The sequence below is a fragment of the Bombus terrestris genome, chromosome 10 (assembly GCF_910591885.1).
Source record: "Bombus terrestris chromosome 10, iyBomTerr1.2, whole genome shotgun sequence".
NCBI classification, from domain to species: domain Eukaryota; kingdom Metazoa; phylum Arthropoda; class Insecta; order Hymenoptera; family Apidae; genus Bombus; species Bombus terrestris.
In genome coordinates this window covers 16,191,849-16,213,441 of record NC_063278.1, presented here as the reverse complement: position 1 = coordinate 16,213,441, position 21,593 = coordinate 16,191,849, and the positions used below count along the sequence as shown (strand labels likewise).

General features: G+C 30.6%; 2 protein-coding genes and 3 long non-coding RNA genes across 12 annotated transcripts; 3 read left to right on the top strand and 2 right to left on the bottom strand.

Annotated features, from left to right (window-relative positions):
- The first annotated feature begins 275 nt into the window (after nt 1-275).
- On the top strand, nt 276-2,156 carry LOC100651768. Its single transcript, XM_003398602.4, has 2 exons — nt 276-649; nt 1,915-2,156. The coding sequence occupies exons 1-2, from the start codon at nt 332-334 to the stop codon at nt 2,053-2,055; spliced, it is 459 nt and encodes a 152-aa protein (XP_003398650.1). The 5' UTR covers nt 276-331; the 3' UTR covers nt 2,056-2,156.
- A 692-nt stretch (nt 2,157-2,848) lies between these two features.
- Nucleotides 2,849-4,030, top strand: LOC125385801. The gene is made up of 2 exons (XR_007225454.1): nt 2,849-3,420; nt 3,506-4,030. It is a non-coding gene; the product is annotated as an uncharacterized LOC125385801 (long non-coding RNA).
- Nucleotides 3,706-5,923, bottom strand: LOC100652010. Of its 4 annotated transcripts, XR_007225450.1 has the most exons (4): nt 5,721-5,735; nt 5,104-5,158; nt 4,243-4,809; nt 3,706-4,116 (listed from the first exon to the last, which is right to left on the bottom strand). It is a non-coding gene; the product is annotated as an uncharacterized LOC100652010 (long non-coding RNA). The 4 variants fall into 4 exon arrangements; XR_002308131.2 differs by lacking the exons at nt 5,104-5,158; nt 5,721-5,735 and adding an exon at nt 5,798-5,923; XR_007225449.1 differs by lacking the exon at nt 5,721-5,735 and having other exon boundaries at nt 5,104-5,717.
- On the top strand, nt 5,790-6,895 carry LOC110119646. 2 transcript variants are annotated; one of them, XR_007225451.1, is made up of 3 exons: nt 5,790-5,925; nt 6,178-6,396; nt 6,542-6,895. It is a non-coding gene; the product is annotated as an uncharacterized LOC110119646 (long non-coding RNA). The 2 variants fall into 2 exon arrangements; XR_002308132.2 differs by having other exon boundaries at nt 5,843-5,983; nt 6,071-6,396.
- Nucleotides 6,896-6,996: 101 nt separating this feature from the next.
- LOC100651533 (EH domain-binding protein 1) lies at nt 6,997-20,304 on the bottom strand. Of its 4 annotated transcripts, XM_003398600.4 has the most exons (18): nt 19,743-20,303; nt 18,989-19,196; nt 18,729-18,910; nt 18,447-18,658; nt 18,023-18,158; nt 17,706-17,939; nt 17,302-17,491; nt 16,379-16,545; nt 16,074-16,296; nt 15,754-15,924; nt 14,296-14,379; nt 14,090-14,203; nt 13,742-13,942; nt 12,216-12,365; nt 11,929-12,146; nt 11,646-11,834; nt 11,371-11,492; nt 6,997-11,266 (listed from the first exon to the last, which is right to left on the bottom strand). In XM_003398600.4, exons 1-17 carry the CDS (start codon nt 19,844-19,846, stop codon nt 11,411-11,413), a joined length of 2,865 nt encoding a protein of 954 aa, XP_003398648.1. In that variant the 5' UTR covers nt 19,847-20,303; the 3' UTR covers nt 6,997-11,266; nt 11,371-11,410. The 4 variants fall into 4 exon arrangements, with proteins under 4 accessions (XP_003398648.1, XP_012168512.1, XP_012168511.1 ...); XM_012313122.3 differs by lacking the exon at nt 15,754-15,924 and having other exon boundaries at nt 19,743-20,304; XM_012313121.3 differs by lacking the exon at nt 14,090-14,203.
- Nucleotides 20,305-21,593: the final 1,289 nt, after the last annotated feature.

The window sequence follows — 21,593 nt, the reverse complement described above, 5'->3', positions numbered from 1 at the left end:
CACAAACGATAAACAGATGATGAAATAGATTAAACTATCATAGTGTTATTTTACCGAAAGGATTTATTTAATCTTTGTTTACGACGTTTACAATTGAGAAAGAACTTTCATCGATTAATAAAATATGATAACAGACGAAACTTGGCGCTTGATAGTTAATTTTACAATGCTGTCGTTAAGGAAGCAGAAAAAAAAATCGAAAAAATGCTATTGCGGCTCAATGAACAAAGATACGTAGTTTATCATGGCGATAAGTGGTAGCTGCAATAGATATATAACACGGAAGAGCTAGAAATAAGTTGTAGGTAAGAGGTACACACTGAGTGACACGATGTTTGGAAAGTTAAGTGAACACTTGATCATGGTGTTTCTGGTCTCGATGCTGTTAGTCATGAGCATTGCCGTGCCAGGAACCCTAGGATATACTCACTATGATCAGGCCCAGTTGAACGCAACTATTGCAGCATTGGTACACAGCAATGGACCTGTAACACAAGTCGATGACACACACGATCATTCGAGTTTCTCGATTAGATTTGCCAACGATTTGCATATCCAAATTCCATGCGACTTTGGCCGTCATTATTATAAAAATGTCAACACTTGCGTGTCGACGTCCAAAATGGTGATAATTTACGATCATTGCCAGGTAATATTGTTTTCTATGCTTTCTAATGTTTTATACTTCACAAAGGCGTTAAATTATGCGCTGCATGAATATGAAATGTATCGTTTTTAATATTCTAGTGTCTTAATTTAGAGAAGCCTATAAAGAGCTATAATTGTATGTATTATCCTTGTACCTAGTTTCTAACGACATCAATTAAACGATCTTCGATCGTTAAATCGAATTTTAACATTTTTCCTCTTCGGACTTTAGTAGATCGAGCAACAAATAGAGTGAGCATCGCAAACTGTTTTCAATAGTAGTAGAATTAATTAGAAGTACGGTAAATGGGGATATTATAAATTTCGCTATACGTAGATATATTTGGAAAATGTGCGATAAATTGTATTTTTGTTCGTGTTTTAAATACCCATATCGCTGCTTACGATTCTCTGCTAGATTTTTTTATGTTCTTGAAACACCTTTCAAGATTTTATACTGTCTGTGTTCGCGAAAAATAACATTTCCCTAAGAAAATGAAAAAACCAATGATCGGAATCGATTTAATATAATATAACAGTGTAGGATAATAGATAAGATGTTACAACGATAGAAGCTATTATTATAAAATATTTTAATAAATCCTACTTAATCTACTATATATAGTATCTAATCTGTCACATTTGTTGTTGAGAATACATCTTTTTTTAATCACTTCTACAACTAATCATATTTTTGTAACGTTTAATAATTATTTGTGCCGAGTGGGAAAAGATATATACCTTTCATAGCGTATCTAATCTTCTCTATTTCAAAACATCAATACCTAACTTACGATTAAACCAACAGAGTATTCTGTTTACACATATAATTCTGTTTGTGGTGTTTCATTCGAGCCTCTCGGAAACCAAACTAATCGAGTCTTCTTTTTACTAACTTCTTAATTTCATTATGCTCGTACGCAATTAATATTTTCAATTCTTAAGAAACGAACGACTTACATCCACAAGTTCATTCGTGTGCAGAAAATTGGCCTAAATAATAGAAAATTTTAAGGTAAAGTTATAAGATGTAATATAAATCGTTAATTCGTATTTTATGCTGAAATAACTCTTCGTATTTTAATGGTTGTACCTTCGTATTTTAAGAGTGTCGTTCTAACTTTTTACTTGGATGTTAAAAATATTATTCTAAGCTGTTTTGAGATACGGTTCGTTTGTTGCAAAATTACCGTATACATTTTATATTTATAAGATATATTTAATTCAGCTACACGATTCTAATTACTTGTTTTTCTGTTTCTATAGTTTTCAATGCGTCCAGATTGCTGGAACGAAATGCCTTTCTGCTTCCTCGACAGCAGCAAGAGCGATGTCTATGGCGAAGATAACTGCCTGCCCTATTTTAAATTCAACAAAGATCTATGCCGGTGTGAACTCAAGAAATGATAAACTGTACCATACGTGTTCTGACATAAATGTAATATCAAACAGATAGATAATTTATGATGATAATGAAATATAATAAACTCCTTTATCGTATTACAGAATACAAGTTCCATTTCATTCGTTACGCTTCTCACAAACAACGCTAAAAATTGCATCTTATTTATTACATCTATGTTATATTTAGTATTTACGTATTTGCAATATGCATTTGGTATACTATTTCGCGAGATTCGGGTTGGGTTCGGGTTACGTTCGAGTGCTACGACCACCAGTATGTTTATCGCGAATTTTATGGTAAAACGACCGGAAGAAAAAGCTGTTACTTTAAATATTCTATGAAGGGCATTGACCCAGATAATTTTATCCTTAAATTTAACGAATAACTTGAGAAAGAAATTGACTAGACGAGTAGGTACACGGAGATTTGTTTCAAGAGAGTCTTGAAAAACATGTGCCGCAAAACTAAAAAAGACGTTCCCCTTGGTGAGAGGAAGGGTGCAAACTACTGGTGCAACGAAGACCTATCCGCACCGAGGATGAAAACAATGTTATGTAGAAGAAAGGTCCAGGGGGTAACAATAAATAATTCCAACAATGCCGACCAACTAGAATCTTTAACCCTTTCGCTTCGGCAGTCCAGACTGCCAAAGTACTGTCACTGAACGGAAGCGCGCGCCAGAAATGCGCACAGTGTGCGTGGTTGCTGTATATGCGTTTACCTAAGTTTTAAATAACAATAATTCTTGTAAGAACCGTATATGAAATATCGTTTCACTGTCAATGGATTTAACAGATTTTTTAGCACGAAATGGTATACGATCGTTTGGGTGTTTGAAATTTTGTTGTTGTTGTTTCAACAATGAGTAACTTTTAAAAAGTGATTAATCCAATATATCAATAAAATCAATAGAAAATGTTCTACCGATAACGAAAAAATATATTATTGACTACAAGTGGCATTGGTGTATGCCTGATATATGGAGTGCCGAACCCAGGATACGTCGCGCAGTCGTCGCTTATATGCGACGCTCGTACCCACAGGTCATTTCGTGGATGTCGCCTATAAGCGCCACCCGAAGCGAAAGGAGTTAAAGTTAGCCTAAAAAGTAGAGAAGAACACGCTTTTCCAGACGAAGCCTGTCCCACGGATTGATAAATTCGGTGGTGAAATGACCCATGTCAGCGACGAGGATGGAGCGCTCAGCATCGTAGTACAGCGGGATGAAGTGAAGAAGGCCGTCAAACGATTAAACTCCGAAAAAACTGCTGGCGTGGATGGGATACCTGAATAAGTAGCGAAATTAGTAGCGGAGCAAAGGGGATTCGGGGAACTCTTAAACATGTTCAACGATATAAATAGAACGGGTAAAATACCAAAAATTTGAAAGGTGGCTACAATGGTGGTCTTTCCCAAACCTAGGAAGGATCCCCTTCTCTTTACTTCGTTTAGGCCTATTGGTATTCTGCCGGTGTCGAGCAAGGCGTGGGAACATACCTTCAAAGCCCTCGTCGAGAGGAACCTGGGACAGGAACCCACCCACGCCGATCATTTCGGATGTAGGAGGAGAAGAGGTACGGTCGACGCGCTATGTGTCTGTAGAGGACAGGTATATATGGATATTTGATCGTGAGATTAATTGGAGATTGTCGTTTGTTGTCACAACCGTCGAATTTATTTAAAACAATAAGTTAATGTACAGCCTATATTCGTTGAGTCGTTAGTACAAAGTATAAATAGTAAAATAAAATCGCGGATAAATACTCGATAAATACTCGTCTAATAATTCGGTAGATAACACTTAGATCGCTCGTTGGTACAGAAAGATACTCGGAAATACTAAACTCTTTTCGGTTGGTTGGGCACTCGGTCGGAAGATTCAAATTCGTCTTTGTTCGACGGTTATGCATAGCTGCGACATCGTTTTTCCCAAAGTTTACCTATTATTACATTATTTGTATCCTAACGATATTGATACTCCGGGGCAAAACAACGACATGATCTGAATAGTCCTCTGACTCAGTCTTCTGGCCGCTACATGTCGTTTGCGGGATTGCCGACACCTGTAAGAAAAGAAAACTAATACGCGTACTCGCTACTATCGATATTAAGAACGCATTCAATAGTTGGCGAAGCTGAAGCCAAAAATCTACCGCAACAGCCGCGAACGCTATTCCTTACTTACTTACCGATTACTTATCGGACATAAAAGTAGTAGTAAGAAGTATCGATGAGAAGGTGACGAGAGAAGCGTATGTCATTGTCCCTCAGGGCTCAGAGATTGGAAAATGAAGCGGAAAATATATGGAAAGAAAAATGGCTGCAGAAAATAGGATACCTATGTAGTCTCCTCGTATAAGGTACAAACTAACGATGAGACCAACCCTGAAATAACGCTTGCGGTGATTCCAGGGTTGTTAACTACATTGTTGTACCACGCGGTGATGAAGAAAGGAGGAGACATAAGAGGAGATAGGGCATATCATCCAGTCCAGTTTCACGTGCTTAGAATGTGCCCCGTTCGACCTGAGACAAGCGACAGCCCCTGCAGGCTTAGCTAATCCAGGGAGCAAGGCACTGGGTGCCTTGTGCGATGGTTGGGCGTTTTCTCCAACCCCTATGGTCCTAGAGGGCCCGGGTACTGTACGGATTCTATATCTGAGGAAAGCACCCGTTACCAAAAGACAATACTAGTCCAGTTTCACATAGCAGCACAGGCTGTTAGGTATGCGTAAAATGGATTTTCTCCTCTTCGCCTACGAAAAAAGAAAAGAAACAGATTACGTGAATCATTGCTAGTCTCTTTCGATTTTTCGGGTTCGTGACACGCGCAACGCACCGTGCGGTGTTTGCCTTGAAAAGGTGGACAAAACATAATTTCAGAAATTTTGTATAAGGCAGGAAATGTTCATTACACCAGGTACTTGAATATATAAGGAATAACGCATTAATATTTCCTTCTGTAGATATCTGAAGGTTCTGAATACCTCTTAATCACGGAAATCTTGAAGATCGCACGTGCACGGGTGTTTGAAAAACTATAATATTACCATCGGCTATCCCAAATCAAATTGAACCAAGTACGCGTATGAATCATCACAAGTCCTTTTAAAAAATCAGAGTGTGAGTAATCAATAATACACAAGATATTTTTTAACTAAATTTATCAAAAAGATGTCTTTAACGAAAGTTGTTTAGTTCGAAAGGACGCGTTTATTTTTCATACATTAATCGACCCATCTAGCATTCCTTATACGGGAAGTATCAACCTTATTTTTTATGCCAAAGACTATTGATTTAGGACCTTAATCTGTCAGATCTATCGTATGAAGGACGGGGAAAGACGCGAGGCGGTGTTCTTCCGTTAACGTCGCTTTGTTCTCCACATAAAACAATGTCGCTGCAACGAGTAACCGTCGATCAAGATGAATTTAAATTTTCCGACTCTCCCGTATTTTTTAATATTTCAGATTTAGTTGGCATAAATGCCTGGATTTTATATTTTATATAAGGAAACCACAGGTAAACAGATATTCAGAAAAGATTTTATATCAACTAATAAATAAAGCAGAGACAAGAAAAGATTATTAGTCACGGGTATAATAAACACCTAACCAAAAGTCAAAAGTTCTACGTAATATAACCAGTCACCCGCGTCGAATCGGACCTTTTATTCTGCAACATGATTCGCAATTTTATTCTGCAACTTTGATGTCCAAAGAAACAAAAATGCACGCGACTTACGTTTAGATGGGACGAATATAGTCATTGACGTCGTTGCGGTTCAAGGGAAGTTTTCGTGAAGCGACGGAGCCATCAAATTATTTAGAATCGTCAAGTCCCATGCAAGAAGCACAGACTGGAAGAAATCTGTAAGAAAGTACAAAATATTGTATACAATTTGTTATTATGGACAGCGTTAATTATTTGGTAAATTAATTGCAATTAATAATTAATAAATTAATAATGTTTACTTACTGGAAGAGTCAAATAATATTGTTATTGTTAATATAACAGTATTGCATCTCGAGACACTTTTCAAATTAAACACAAGCGAAAAGTAAAGCGCGTTTCATTTGTCAACGAAACGATTTCTCTCCAAAGACATGCTTGCTCTTCGATAGACCAAACAGTTCTGTCATCGAATCGTTTCGATCGAGAGTTCGAGCGGAAATGCTGATTGGCTAATTAGCGAGCGCAAAACCCAATTAGTATGCTCGTTGAACGTCAATTCCGTCCAAAATTCGAGCAGTCCTTTTCGGAGAAGGTCGTGATAAAAAAGATGTCAAGAATATCGGACGAACGCCAGACTTCGAGGCTTTTATTTATAACAGGTATAATAGGTAAGATATGGTGACTAGATTGTTTATTGTCTAAGATATACCATTGGATTAGAGAATTACTTAGCCAAATTTTCATAAGCGTTACAATTACGTTATTACGTATTAATTATTTATTATCGAATTACATATTAAGGATTTATTTCAGAATATAGAGTTAGTCCTTTGCATACGAGGATCATGATCTCATAACGATCTTACACCGGTGACGCTGTGCGATTTGGAAAGTATAGACGTGTTTCTAAAACGAAAATTTTAACTTCTTTTTGCGCATCAAGCAGTATATATAAAAATTATAAACAAGTTGATATTTATTTTCTAAAATTAGAAATATTACTATTGCAGATTTCCACCATTTCAAATGTATATTTCGCTCTTAAAAGCTGCCTTTACTGGCAAATTCGGTTTTAAAAACGATATCTTTACTTTCTTACTTTAAATATATTATGTTCTATAAAATTATCCATAAAAATTAAAAATAAAGGTAAAAATTAAACCTAAACATGTAAGCTCTGCTTATTATTATTCCAAGTACCATATCTATTCACATATCATATAATTCCAGTTGTATGGAAAGGCTGTATAATAAATATTATAAAAATGTTTTCTTATGTTTTGTCGTAGTGCTTTATTTCTTTTTATTTATCCAGAACTACTGTGTTTTGACATGCTACACATTTGACTTTTCACATGGAATAATTTACAAGTTAATTAATTTTTGTCCATATTATATTGGCAAGAATTGTCATTGCTTTTATAACTTTAATATATTGTAGTCAGTATTTTTTAATAGTAACGAATAAAATAAATTAAATTCACTTTAGTACAACATTACATAACGATACAAATATGAAAACGTTTTTATGTTGGAACATATATACAAAGTATCTCGAAATTAAGCAACGAATATAATCATAATAATTCGATTAAAGGTATATTGCACTTAATTTAATATAAGTACAAAAAGAGAAAGAGGGCGAAAGAGAATTTCATAACATTGTAACTTCATTTCTTAACACATTGCGTACGGCTTACAAGATATCTTTTATATTTTCATGTTTTTCGACTGAATCGATGATTTAGCAACCAGAGGCAAATGTTTTTGTTATGTTACCAGGATAATAAAGCCTTGCGTTCTTGTGACAAATAATTAGCAAAAAAACTGAATGTTAACATTCCAAGCATGTAAAAACAATCAGTCAGTATAACCAGTACGTCGGTAGATCTGCGCCGATAAAAAATGTGCGCGCTAAGGGAGCCTGGGAGCGCCTTAAGCGCGCAGAGCACCGTACGCAATGTGTTAACTTAATTTAAATATTTCACTGTTCCAATTTTATATTTTAAAATAAACATATACGCTGTACTAATTTAATTATATCAATCGTCTTAAGAATATGTTATTTATTGAACTATTAATTCAATATTGATTAAATAATTATTACGAGATACGCTGCATATTCACAACTCTATGTGGTACATACACATGTCTTATAATTATTAATCCTGTATATACACAATTTATCGCTCTCACGTACAGATATAAATATTTGCAAACATTGAAATAATAAATTATTGCTACATTAGTCATAGAAATCGGACATTTTCTGTTACGATATTCGATAAATTAGTACTAAAATAGATACAACAAAGTAAAGAAAATTTAACAGTCACGTTTCAATATTGCAGTTTGATATTTTTCGGTACGTTTTGCGTTATATATATATATTATATATATATATGTCCTAACAATTACCAAGAATATTGAAAAATGTTCATTATTTTAAAATATTGTAAAGCTTTATTATGTACAATAACATTCACTATATAAGGATTAGAAACGCATGAAAGTTAACAAAAACGATTCTTAGCTTATTTAAAATTTTTTTCATTATCCTTTATATGTTATTATTGAAATCAAATGAGTCTGGTTTCAACATCAAAAGTAAAATTCAGTACTTGTTACCACCAAACTAAATTTATGGAACATGAAGCACATTCTATTTTATATGTGCATATTTCATGAAAGCATTGCTTTCTATGTATTTGATGATCGATTATGGCAGTTAAATTGAGTATGATATGCCTGCACCAATCCCATTATATTATTTTAACTAAGTTTTATTAGCTTAGATTTCTTTACTTTGTAAAGTAACAGTTGCTTAGTGCTTTTTGAGTATTACTTTTATATGTATATCATAAAATTGTTAAATAAAAATAAATTTCATATTGCAAGGCAAAAGAATTATATGCACATTGCATACTTATTCTTTACTTATTTTCTGATGTTACAGTTTCTTAGTAGCCATATTAATGACATTAATGAAAAATTAATTATAGAAATTTTTTTAGAAAATTAATTAAATAAATCCATTTTATTACGCGCGCGCGCGCGCGCGCGTGTGTGTGTGTGTGTGCATGTATACAGGGCAGGGCTCAAGGAACTATTAAGTAGATAGAAGATGATTTTTTATGTAAAAATAAATCAAAAATGTAGAATAAAATTACATTAATTGTCAAGAAAATCCATTTTGATACTATAGTTCCTATTGTTTCTATATAAACTGTTTGCGTGATTTTGCACATATTATTAGATTCAAGAAAGAAATTAAATCTTGAATAAAAAGGTTCTATTCAACATTTTCGATTTATTTTTATATAAGGAATGACTTTCTACCAGTTGATGCAATGCTTTCGGTCACGCTGTGTATATGTAGCAGATTACTAAGTATAAACATAAAATTTCTTATCTAGTTTTGAAACATAAACGAATATACAATTGAGATAAGCTGTCTCCTCTATGATTAAGAAGAGCTGTTTAATCTATGATTAAGAACCTTAGAACAATTGAAAATAAAAACTCATATTAAAAAAGAAAATAGAATGATACTAAAAAATATCATATATTTCTATATTATTTATATGTACTTTTATACATTTGTACACTTGAAAAGTGCAATTATGCCCTTTTATATAGCATTTTATACCTTATGGATATCAATCTAATTTATCTTTATAAAAAAATATTAAGTTAATTATGTTTCAAGGGTTTGGTTTAAAAATTATTTCAATTTTCAATTTTCCTTATTATTTCTGTATATATCAGATGTAGTAATATGCCATTATTATATATCTATAAACATGAATCAATTGTTCATATTGAACATTATAAAATATTTTTTCATAAAGTAATCAATGAGATAGTTGAGCTGTTTTCTATAATAGCAGTGTTATGATACACAAAAATATTCAATAAACATAAAATTGAAATAATCTTTAAACCAATAGATTTAGGACATAAATACTTTCGTTCATTTGAGATCAGGATCTTATTATAAAATGATCCTCAAGATCCTCGGATCTCTCCAGCACATTTTGAAACACCACTGACCCAGTCTATAAGTTACGTGGTTTTTATCTTTAAATCAATGTCAATTTTAACGTTTAAGCAATTTACCCATTATTTCCTCTATATAATATTATTTCTTCAATTTTTTGGATGCCCACTAATAAATCCTTTTTCCAATGCACATTCAATATAACCAACTTTTGCTATCATAATATGTTCCTGAAGAACATAATTTATTACAATTTACAAGACAATTGCATTACAAGATAACAGAATACCATCTTGAAAAGCACTTTTCAAGTAGACTAACTTATTGAGGCAATATAGAAATATTTGCAGCGTCTAACAGAGTACATAATTTTCGTTTATAACATACTTTTTCATGTTCCTCTGTTTTAAGAATACAGCTTGTCCCAGTTGTGTAAGATACCCTGTATATACACATAAAATACATTGCTAAAATTACGCATTACGTAATCAAAGCTATAGATAAATGGAATATGCATATTAATTGTCCTATGTTCGTCCTTAAATTTGTGAATGAATTATGAATTTTTGGCAATTTAATTTTTGGTTATTTTATATAGCATTAATTAAAATATCAATGAATCTGGAAAAGCATATTTAATAGAAATCAAATTTTGAAATAATAATTATTGTATAATTCATTTCATTACTTTTGAGAAAAAGAAATATATAATAATATTTTATACATCCATGAATGTACAAAATTAATTAGGCCTCATATATCATTAATATGGAATCCAGGAATTAATAATGAATATGATACTCTCTATGCATAATTGCATATTACACAATGCTAAAATGACAAATATTTTATAGGCAAATAAACGATTACTTGAATTAAAAAATTAAGATATTTTTATATGGCACAAAATAGACATAATCCATTAAAATCTTCCACAAAATTTTCCATACTATTTTGTAATAACTATTTTCTTTCTTCTTCCTCAAGTGACATATGTATCTTTATATGTATCTTTTTAAGTAACTTATGTAATGTTTAATACTGCTTAATTGCAGATATGACATTATATGTTGCAGCATTTCTTTTTATATTCTTTCGTCACTTATCGAGATTCAAGCACCTTCTTTAAATTAGCAGTTTCCTACGTACCGTATTTTTCTGCTATTGCCTTTATAAGACATTAGAATCACAAATGAATCGAACTATAACCAAAATTCATTTTTTCTAGCAACATATTCTTTTTACATATAATCTTTGCAATCTCGTAATAGGCTTCATTGATCTTGTGTATTTCTTCGACGGACCGGTTTTTATTTTGAACCTAAAACTACTACAAAAAGTAGCATTTTGTTTATGCAGTACTTAATGAATTTGTATAAATATAAAACACGGATTGTGTACAACTTGTATACAGTTCATAGTATAAAATAAATTTTTAAATATTAATGTTTTACAGATTATAAAATTCTCGATTTTATCTTTGAGAAGAATTTTATTATATGTTTTCTTTGGCAACCCCACAGCAAAACGAATCGTACCTAAAATTATTTTTAGTTAAAGATCATTTAACTTTTGTTTGGGAAAGATTTTGTATTATCCATTTTTTAATTAAAAAATGTCTGCAATATTTAAGAATACTTACTTGTCACTTTCGTCATATTGACAGGAATAAAATTACTCTTTCATTGTATCATACAATTTTTATTTCTTTGAGCTAATCCAGCTCTAGATAAGTTTCGCTCTATTTCGTCATCATCTTCAATACTAAAATACAATAATAATAAAACAAAATGTAACATAACATTCACAGAAAGAACAATCCATAAAATCAGCTTTTAATGTCTATTAATTATATTATACTTATTATATTATGTAATTTCAATAAAATTTAAATATAAATTAACCTTCTATACTTACGCTCTTTCTTGTGTATCAAGATGATGAACTAATTCATCTCTTTTATTTACTATTGAAACTAATTCTTCTAAAAGTAAATTTTCCCTCATTTTTTGTTCAGGAGTTTTTCTCCACTCTTCTACTGCTAATATGCTTCTCAATTCACGATTTAACAATTCAAAACGTCGTTCTAGATCATCTTCTTTTTCTCTAAAGTATATTACAAATGATAAAAGAACAGTACAACAAATATCTAAATAGTATTCAAGATGATTAATAAAACACCAAACACATAATTACTTACAATATATTCAATTGCATTTGCCTTCTCAATAATGCATTCTTTTTATTGACAAGCGTAAACCAAAGAGACATTAGTCTTTCTGTTTCATCCTCATTATCACTTTCCATTGCAGCTCGAAGTTGTTTCTCAAGTTTACCAGCTTGAATATCTATTTGAGTTTGTTCTCTTTCTAATGCTTCTAATTCATTTTGAATATATGATGTCATATCTTTCCCCAGCTACATATGAAATGATTCATAAGATATTTGATTCTACTTTAATTCCAAATAAATTAATTTAAACCATACCCCTCTGAGTGTATATGAAGTACCATCAGGGCTAGTTTTATCTGGTGAAATTCTCTCTATTATCTTAGAGAACGAGAATAGAGGAGAACCAGTTTTTTTCTCTGCATCTATTACATTCGAAGTTCCTAGAGTATTTCCATTATACTCAGACTGAAATATTTATTGTATATAAATTTATATCTCTTATAAAAAATATTAAAAATTGTGCTTTGTCATGAGTGATGTAAGGAATATAAATTTCTATTCATTGATGGAATAAGACCATTAACATTCAAATCATTTAATATCAGAAATAAAAAACACACCTTTTTTATTAGTGTAGAGTTAAGTTACTCTAAGAAACTACTAAGATGGTATAAATATAATAGTAATTTCGTAATGATATTTTGTTATAATATTAATTTTACAGTGTTCTGCGAATCACTGCTTAACTGCATTTAGGACTGAGAAGCTATAATATTCCAGAGTAAGGGAAGTTATGTAGGGTTAGACGTATATATTAGGGATATGGGAGTACTCAAATGTTCGGGATCTAAAATTTATTATAGCAGATACAATTGCGCGATTAAAAAAAAAAGAGAGAAAGAAGCCATGCTCTTTCACAATGATGGACATAGTTTTCTCCATGGTGCACAGTTTGGGAATCATTGCTTTAATAGATGTAATGCTAGTCTGTTGGTACTGTAGCGGCACTCGACTGCAAACTTCCCAACGATTTCTGTCCCGTGCCTCGCTACACAAAGACTCTACCCTTCGAACAGATGATTGCCAGATGTCGATACACTCTCATCGAATATTTACGGCGAGCCTAAGGACCCGCTATAAATCTTAGGATTCATGCAGCTAAGATTCTCTAAAGGGACAAATAGTCTTTGTCTCAATAGTCCCTACACATACCACCCACTACGGGAAATCTGCTTTTTCTCACATACGACGCTCCTCGCTAGCAACTTTCTCTCAAGGGCAGTTGTCATCCCTTTCCAACAACCAACTCACAATTTAGCCAATTAACAGCGACGTCCATTTCCCTCACTCTCTGAACTAACACTTTTCTTAACGAATCCGATGATCCCGTATCCTTAGACACACCCAAACACAGTTTTCCTAAAGAGCATCATCGCGACACAAATTCATTCTGTTCTATCGCGAGCCGCGAGGCAAGTTGGAAGACGCCTATCTGAATTGTTCGTCCGCAGTCGTACGTAATAGCGAATCTAAATCCCTCGACATCTGTGCAACCGTCTCGAGTTGAACCACCGCGTAAAGTATCGCGCCGAGCTTGAACTTGTAATCTTGAACCGATAATTGTACCGTGCTTTCGGCGCGCTAGTGTATACCACGAACACAAGCAAATAAACAGTTATTGTTAAACAATACCGAGTGATTCTTCTATATCTATCACGCACATCACCTCAGTACTAACAGACTAGTATTTGAATATTAGAGGTTCGAATACAGGAGTTTTTACTCTATACATACATATTTAAATATAGAAGTATTAAATTTTGAACAAAATAATTACCTACCTTTGTACTAAATTTGTCACCTGGAGTAGACGGTGTGATACTACGTCTTGGACTATTATTCTGATCATCTATGGATCGTCTCTCACTATTATTGTCATCATTAATTTGATTTGAAGTAACATTAACACCCATTTTTACTTCCGCTATTAAACGTCTTGCTCTTTCACGTAATTGTTGCTGTCTTTCATCATCATTTTGGCTCTATAAATTAAATGTTATAAAATAAAATGTTTCTTAATTCAAAGGACAATCTGATTAAAAATAACAAAATTAGTGTACAAAGTATGAAACTAAATGAATGTACACAACTATTCTACACAAAATAATAACACTGAAAAAAAACAAAACCTCAATAGGATAAGCAGCAGTGGAAATAAGGCCAGTTGACTTTGTATGATTCCTAGCCTGTTCTAATAGTTGCCTGGCACGTTCTCTTAATTCATCATGTCGACTGACTAATGGCTAATATAAAAAAAAAAAAAAAAAAGAAAGAAAAATAGTAAATTAGTTGTGACACTACAAAAAAAATTGGTAAGTATGAAGAAAGTAATTACATGTTGAGAACGTTGTTCTCCTTGCGGTGATGATACACTCTGATATTCAGTACGATTACCCCTTTCACAAACATTGACTGAATCCTATAAAAAGAAGATAAAGTTAATTTGAAAATTTATTGAAAATTTAAATTGAAAATTTTTAATTGAAAACTATTGAAAATTTATCCTACATTAAATGTTACGATTTATATTAAGAATATAATCTGCATAATCAGCATTCACATACAATATACATGTATATATACATATATACATATATATATGTAATTTATTATAAATACTAAATATGTAAATCTTTCATACCCGTGTATTTGAATATATCTACATGCAAAATATACATATAAACATATGTGAGCATAAAATATGTTGAGCAACTAGTACATCTGAGCGTAGCATAAATAAATACATTTTGATGTGTGGATATTTTTCGTACTTTGGTATGAATAGTAAGTGCAATTTACTGGAAATGCAAATGAGCAGATGGAAATATGATCATCTTTCATAAATTTCTGCCTAACAATAATTAACTTTATAAGTTATTGTGATCTTTGTAAATTTTTAGCGTAATATGTGATTACGTAGGTATCGTGATTGTTAAACGAGCGGACATAATACCGCCGAAAAATATCCTCGCCATATTGCATAAGCGAAATTTACACATTTATAGCAAAGCATAAAATGTTATTAACCAGAGTCACTAGCATTTTATATTATTTAAAGCTGTTAGTTTTTGGCAGTTGTTAATCGTTTTATTAAAGTATTATAATTAAAATATTTTGAAATCAATAAACATCTCAAAACAAGAATTTATACTACATCTATACCATTTACTATATCACATTTATACTACTTTCAAAAAAGAAAAAAGCAGTACAAATGTAGGCACGTGAATTCAAATACTGCTTTAAAATTTTAGATAAGATATCTTTGAAACTAACTATTTCCAAAGAAAAGTAGTTTCATACTTTTTCATTGTACACCGATCAGTGTATAAAAAGATTGACGATTCCATTCAAAAATAAAGTTGCTCATAAAATCTTTGAAACACCTCCAATTTCAAAATAAACTTTTGTGCTATACGACGTATTGAACTATGATCTATTACTGAAAGTCATCAATTCTATTACTTTCAACTATTTCAAAGCTGTAACTCTATCCCGCCATACAGAAAACCTGATATATTACACCTAAATATCTCTCCTCTTATGTATAAAAATACGACTGTATTGCACACAAAGCTTTTATTTTTAAGAAAGATCAAACTAAAAATTTCGAAACAGTTTTTGCATTTGATATACATTATAAGAAGTTGTTGGGAAATCTTAATACTTTGAGATTACATAAAAAAAAAATAAACAGAGATGAATTGCTAATGTAGTGTATAAAGGAGATAATATAAACTCAATTACATAGCTATATAAAATTCAAATACTTAAACAATTCAAAAATACTAACATTATACATTGGCGTTTCTGATTTGTTAATTGAGATTGATTGAGACCACTTTTCATCAATTATTTGAATATTTTCCTCTTCTTCATCAGATCCAAAAGGATCTGTTAATTGTCGACGAGTCATTAATATAGGACGTTGCTGTGCTTGTGATATTCTTGGTGGAGATTTACTCTGTATACATAATTAATAATAAAATAATGTCAATCACAAAATACCTCCTTATCACTCATTTAAAAAACAGTTATTTATAACCGTGACATTATAAATGTAACATAACAATACATAGAAATTATTTATCCATTATAAATTTACTTATATACCTTTTCTCTAGATGAGTACTTTTCTTTAGTTGGTGATAATACTTTCTCCAGAATACTTTTTGAACTAGCTAGTATAATATCTTTAACATCCTTAACACTTGATGGTGATTTATCCTTATTGCATTGATCATGATCTTGATTTTCCATATTCAAACTTAGATGCAACTTATTTTTTAAAGAATCAATATTAATGTCCTCTTTCTTATTATCAAATGGATTTGATCTAGAGAAAAATGTTGTATCTTTATTGTCTTTTCTAATATTTCAAAAAAATTAAAAATATTAATAGTATAATAAAAACATACCGTCTGTTGCTATCAGTTTTATTATTTTTATGTTCCATTTGATCTTTTTTACGTAAATTAATTATTTCCTGACCAAACAGTTGCACGCTTACATCTGACTTATTGTCTGTATTAAATCTTCCAATCATGTAAGATGATTCATCTGTAGTTTTACCTATCTGATGTACCTGAAAATATGAAATAACTTTTTTTCTAAAGAAGTGTACAATAGCTTTATATAGAGCATGTCACTTTCTAGATATTTAATAAATTATATGAAATATAGAAATTAACATAATAAATAAATATATACATATGTGTGTGTGTGTGTGCGTGTGTGAAAATGTTTTTTATTTTATAAATTTATAAGTGTAATTATATAAAGAATCATGATAGAGTAACATTACATTTGCTAACTTTATATTTGCTCAATAAAAAAGTAATTTTAAATACAAAATGAAAGATCAAGATTAATGTATGCATTGGAGACAGAGTTGAAGAGAGCTCTTTGTGATTCAGTACATTAAAGAGTATTTACACAATTGAATGTTGTTATTTTATTCAGAATGAATAAATTTGATTTTATGTAATTTTTCTATAAAATGGACAACAAAATAAATAAAAAAACAAGTAATAACAAAGATGGTAATTTAATTCTGTAAAAAAAGAAGAAAGAAAAATATTATAAGAGATATCGAGTGCAGAATTAAATTCAAATGGACATTCTTAAAAAGACAGTAAAAGGCTCAAATTAAATTCCTGTAAAAAGGGATTTAAATTTTTGTTTAGTACAATTGATCATATCTTTTCCTGACAGATTGTTTCATATTAAAATCAAATTAGATATATATAAACAACTACTCCTTTGGATTTATGGATAATATAATTAAAAAAGTTAATTATAGATACAGAACAGTAAGACATCAATGAAATTTGTTAAATACCTCTAATTCATGACCAGTAAAATGTGCTCTCAATTGATACAAGTAAGTCATTACAGCTAATTTATCAGGTACAGTTAGTATATCCATATCTGCTGGTTCTATTACTCTAGGTATACCAAGAGCTTCTCCAGCATCAAATGCTTTCTTACAGTTACCCTTTACATCATGTGGTAATAGTGAATCGATGTCTCTGAAAATTATTATTAAAATACTTATCACAAAATAGTGTAGTATTATTTTTATTAGAATTAAAAATAAATAATTTACAATAAAATGTAATTTTAAGCTATTCATTTGTAAAAAATCATTCTATTGATCTTTAATATTATTAAGCTATTTTATATTTTTGTATTATTATATTTAATATTATTAAGATATTTCAAGATGCGTTTTCTAATACATACATAAGATCTGGTCTGAAATGGTGTATTATTGAACAAAATGCCATTCCATTCCTCCAAGATGTTGTAAGATTGGTAACTTTTACACCAGTATAATCTTTAGTTACTTCTTTGCACCATTCCAATAAATCCTGACCCGGAGTAATTTCTTTTAATCTAGGAATATTGGCATCATTCTTTTTTAGTTCTAGTGGTTGTAATGGCAATCTTACTAGCGCACTATGTTCAATATTTTTACTGCAATAGTAATGAAACATTTATTAAAAATATTAAATTGTGGGACAATGAATCTTAATTTTCCTGATCAAATATTAACATACTTGTTTTCAACAGTAATAGTATCCTTTAAGGGTGATTTTTCTTTGAAAGAATCACCAATACCTGATAGACTAACATCACGCATGATGTGATCACTATCATTTACAGGAGTAGTATCATCTTTTGATAAACTTGCCACTGCAAAATGTGCATTATGATTAAGATATGAATTAATGATACATTGTGTACATTGTGCAAAGTTGAAAAGATTACTAGGAGAATGGTACAAGGATAAAAGAGATACTGCTCTCTATCATTCACTGTCAAGCGTTGTTATATTGTTTTATTTGTATAAGTAACATTTTCACCCAATATGAGAGCTTATTCATAAAATTGGGTCTATCAGAAACAACCGATCAAACTCTCATTCCTTTGACTAGTCATCTTTTCTCTGCACAAAACAAGTATTTAATATTTAATTCATACCACTTATTGGAGTACTAGGTAATTCACTTTCAGTAAGACTACTTGTCATTAAGTCAAGCTGAGCAGAGATATCTAAAATTTCATCAATGTTTTTTCCAGATACTTCTTCAACATCTTCTGGTATATCTTCATTATCAAAATCATCTAAAGGTGCAATATCGCTATTGTTATTAACTGACATCAAACTAGCCATACTCTGCATATCTTCATCCCTGATTGAAAATTATAATGAATATTAAACTTAATTAACTATAAATCAAAGCTTAAAAAACATTTTCTTACGTTGCTTTTCCTTCTCTTAAGAAAACACAAGATAAAGTACATTCTAGTGCAGCACTAACAATCTTTTTTGATGTTGGCTTCAAATCCAATTTAAGCTGTTGTTGACTAGATTCTAATGTCGCATATTTTTTCATATTTATATTTGTCGCAGCTACGTGTCGTCTTTTACCAGTAGAAGAAACCTAGTTGTATTATATTAATGTATTAATCCATATTTAACATAATAATATTTGCAAATATCTGTATCTATTCTTTCTTACATCTTCGATGACAAATGTCCAATCTTTATCTTCCAATTCATGGGTCCTTGGATCTTTAAACAAAGTTACGGAAACTGTATGATTATCAGGAACTGCCCAACTAATAACACCTTTTAGTGGGTCACTTAAGCTAGGTTCCCAATCTAGTGGTTCTGAACTAACTCTTCTACTACGTCTGGTCCATACAACACTTAGTTTGTTTGGCTTCCTATATAATGTTAGAATATAGTTTCTGGCTTATTTATGTATGTTTATGTAATATAAAATAGTTTCTAATAATATTTGTATGCATCACATATCTTATATACAAAACAGCTAAAATATGTTATATACATAAATATGCTATAGAGGTAAAGCTATAATTAATAATAAGAGTTATATTTTATCAATTATTCTTTCATATTGTTGTTTACTATAAATATTGTCACAGAGTCATAAGTATTTATTTATTTATAATGGATATTTAATATATTAAACCAGTTATATTGTGTAAGCACATATGCTTGTGTGAAATGACAGAATGTTATTCTTTTTCTGCAATGTTCTAATTTAGTGTAATAATTCCTTTTCAAATAGATTTGTGAATACATGTATATACAAAGTTTTGAATAATAATATATTAATAGCATTTTATGTAATAATGAAATGTTTCGTGTACGTGTTCTTTACGATATATTAAGCACAAAAAAGAATCACTTACGATAAATATTGATTCGTGTTAATAATGTTGAAAAAATACATATATATCACTCACCATTTTGTTGTCGTTTCTAAACTGACTTCATGATATGACACGGTAAATTGAAATTTCGCGGCTCTCTTGTTTACCCGTTGTAATCGTTTCCAGACGGAACTCATTTTTTATTGAACTATTTTTTCAATGATCTTTACAGTATTTCCAACTTATAATGATTTACGAACGTTTCGGCTATGACACATCATCTTTCGTCGAAATTATGGAAATTGAGAAATCAGTTACTCTCTCTCTCTTGCAAAATATATGAATCAATTTTTATTTCTTCGAAGTTATTAAAGTATTAAATTAGTAAGATACTCCAATCACTCATATATATGTGACATTTTCACTAATGTAATATGAACAGGAGCATATATTTCCTTATTCATTAATTCATGAATTTTTCAAGATATTATGCATTTCATTATTTCGTTATAGACGCAATGTTACCTACGCACAAAACAATATATTTTGATAGCACACTGATTAACAACACCTACAACCACGAGATTAAAAACTTTCTGAATCAACCCGATCTCATACTCTGACGAAAGTTTCGTCACGAAACCTTCCAACTTATTGATCTCATACTACACGACTCTATGATAAGAAACTTGGTTATAATAAACTGAATAGATTTTGTTTAATAATAATTTTTAAATTCGCATAGTTTCAAGAGGATCGAATCGTAATATTAATAAATTATGTTAAATATATATAAAGTTAACAATTACAACTGTTTTATATAAGGGACTAACTTTATTCTATTAATATTAATCTTTCTATTAATATTAAGTAAAATTAATATTAACTATATATGATAACGACATGCATTATAAATAAATAATATAATATATAAATAACACATTTAATCTAAATAATTCATACATTAATGTCGTTGGAATTGTAGAACCTAGAGGCTGTCACTAACTTCGTGTCATGATTCAACCGAAACATCGTCTCTAACCTTTATTTATTTTATGAACTTACGCATGCTCGTTCGCTTAAAATCAAATTTGAAAATTACAATTCTATATTTTAAATATTGACTTCTTAGTTAACAAAAAAGACAGTATTGTTTTTATAATAATTAAGGTACGTGACATTTTATTCGGGAGAGTCCACGAAATTTTCTCATCTTAATAGCAATTCGATAGCTGCTACTGTCTACTATCAAAGCACAAACATTGCATAAACAAAGCAAAAACATCTCTAGAGTTGAAAAGTTGCTATTTTTTCCAAAATCGAGTAGGTAAAGTGGTTAAAAGTGGTTAAAGTTAAAAGTATTAATTTAAAAAAAAGACTTTAGAAAAAAAGAAAGAGAATGAAAAAGACCTACTGAGTAGAGGAAAATAATTCTTTCTAAAACATGTAAATGTCATTTTTATTATTATATTTTATAACTAAGTTTAATATTTTATATTTAAAACATTTTTAACAAATGTGGATAAAAAATTACTTTTCTATAATGGTGGATGAACATACTAAACCAACTTAGTTTGAATTGTTTTGAACAACAGTTGATTCGAATCAACCATTGTTACCGACGTATTTGAAATTATGCGGTTTCGAATGAAATACCTACATATGTATTCGATTATAGCGCGATCACATAAATTTATATGATCGTGGACTATAATTTAATACTTCCAATTAGTCGACAGAATTTGGGAACCCCGTTGGTATTAAGTACGAAAAGATGTTTATTAATAAGGTAACAGTTAAATAAACGTCTATAAAAATTATAAATTAGAGAGGAAAAGAAAAACAATTTTATTTTTCGTTGGAACATATTTTCTTATCCTTAGCGTTAAAAAAAAAAAAAAAAAAAAAAAAACAGTCGATAACATCGAGCGTGTATGGTTACAA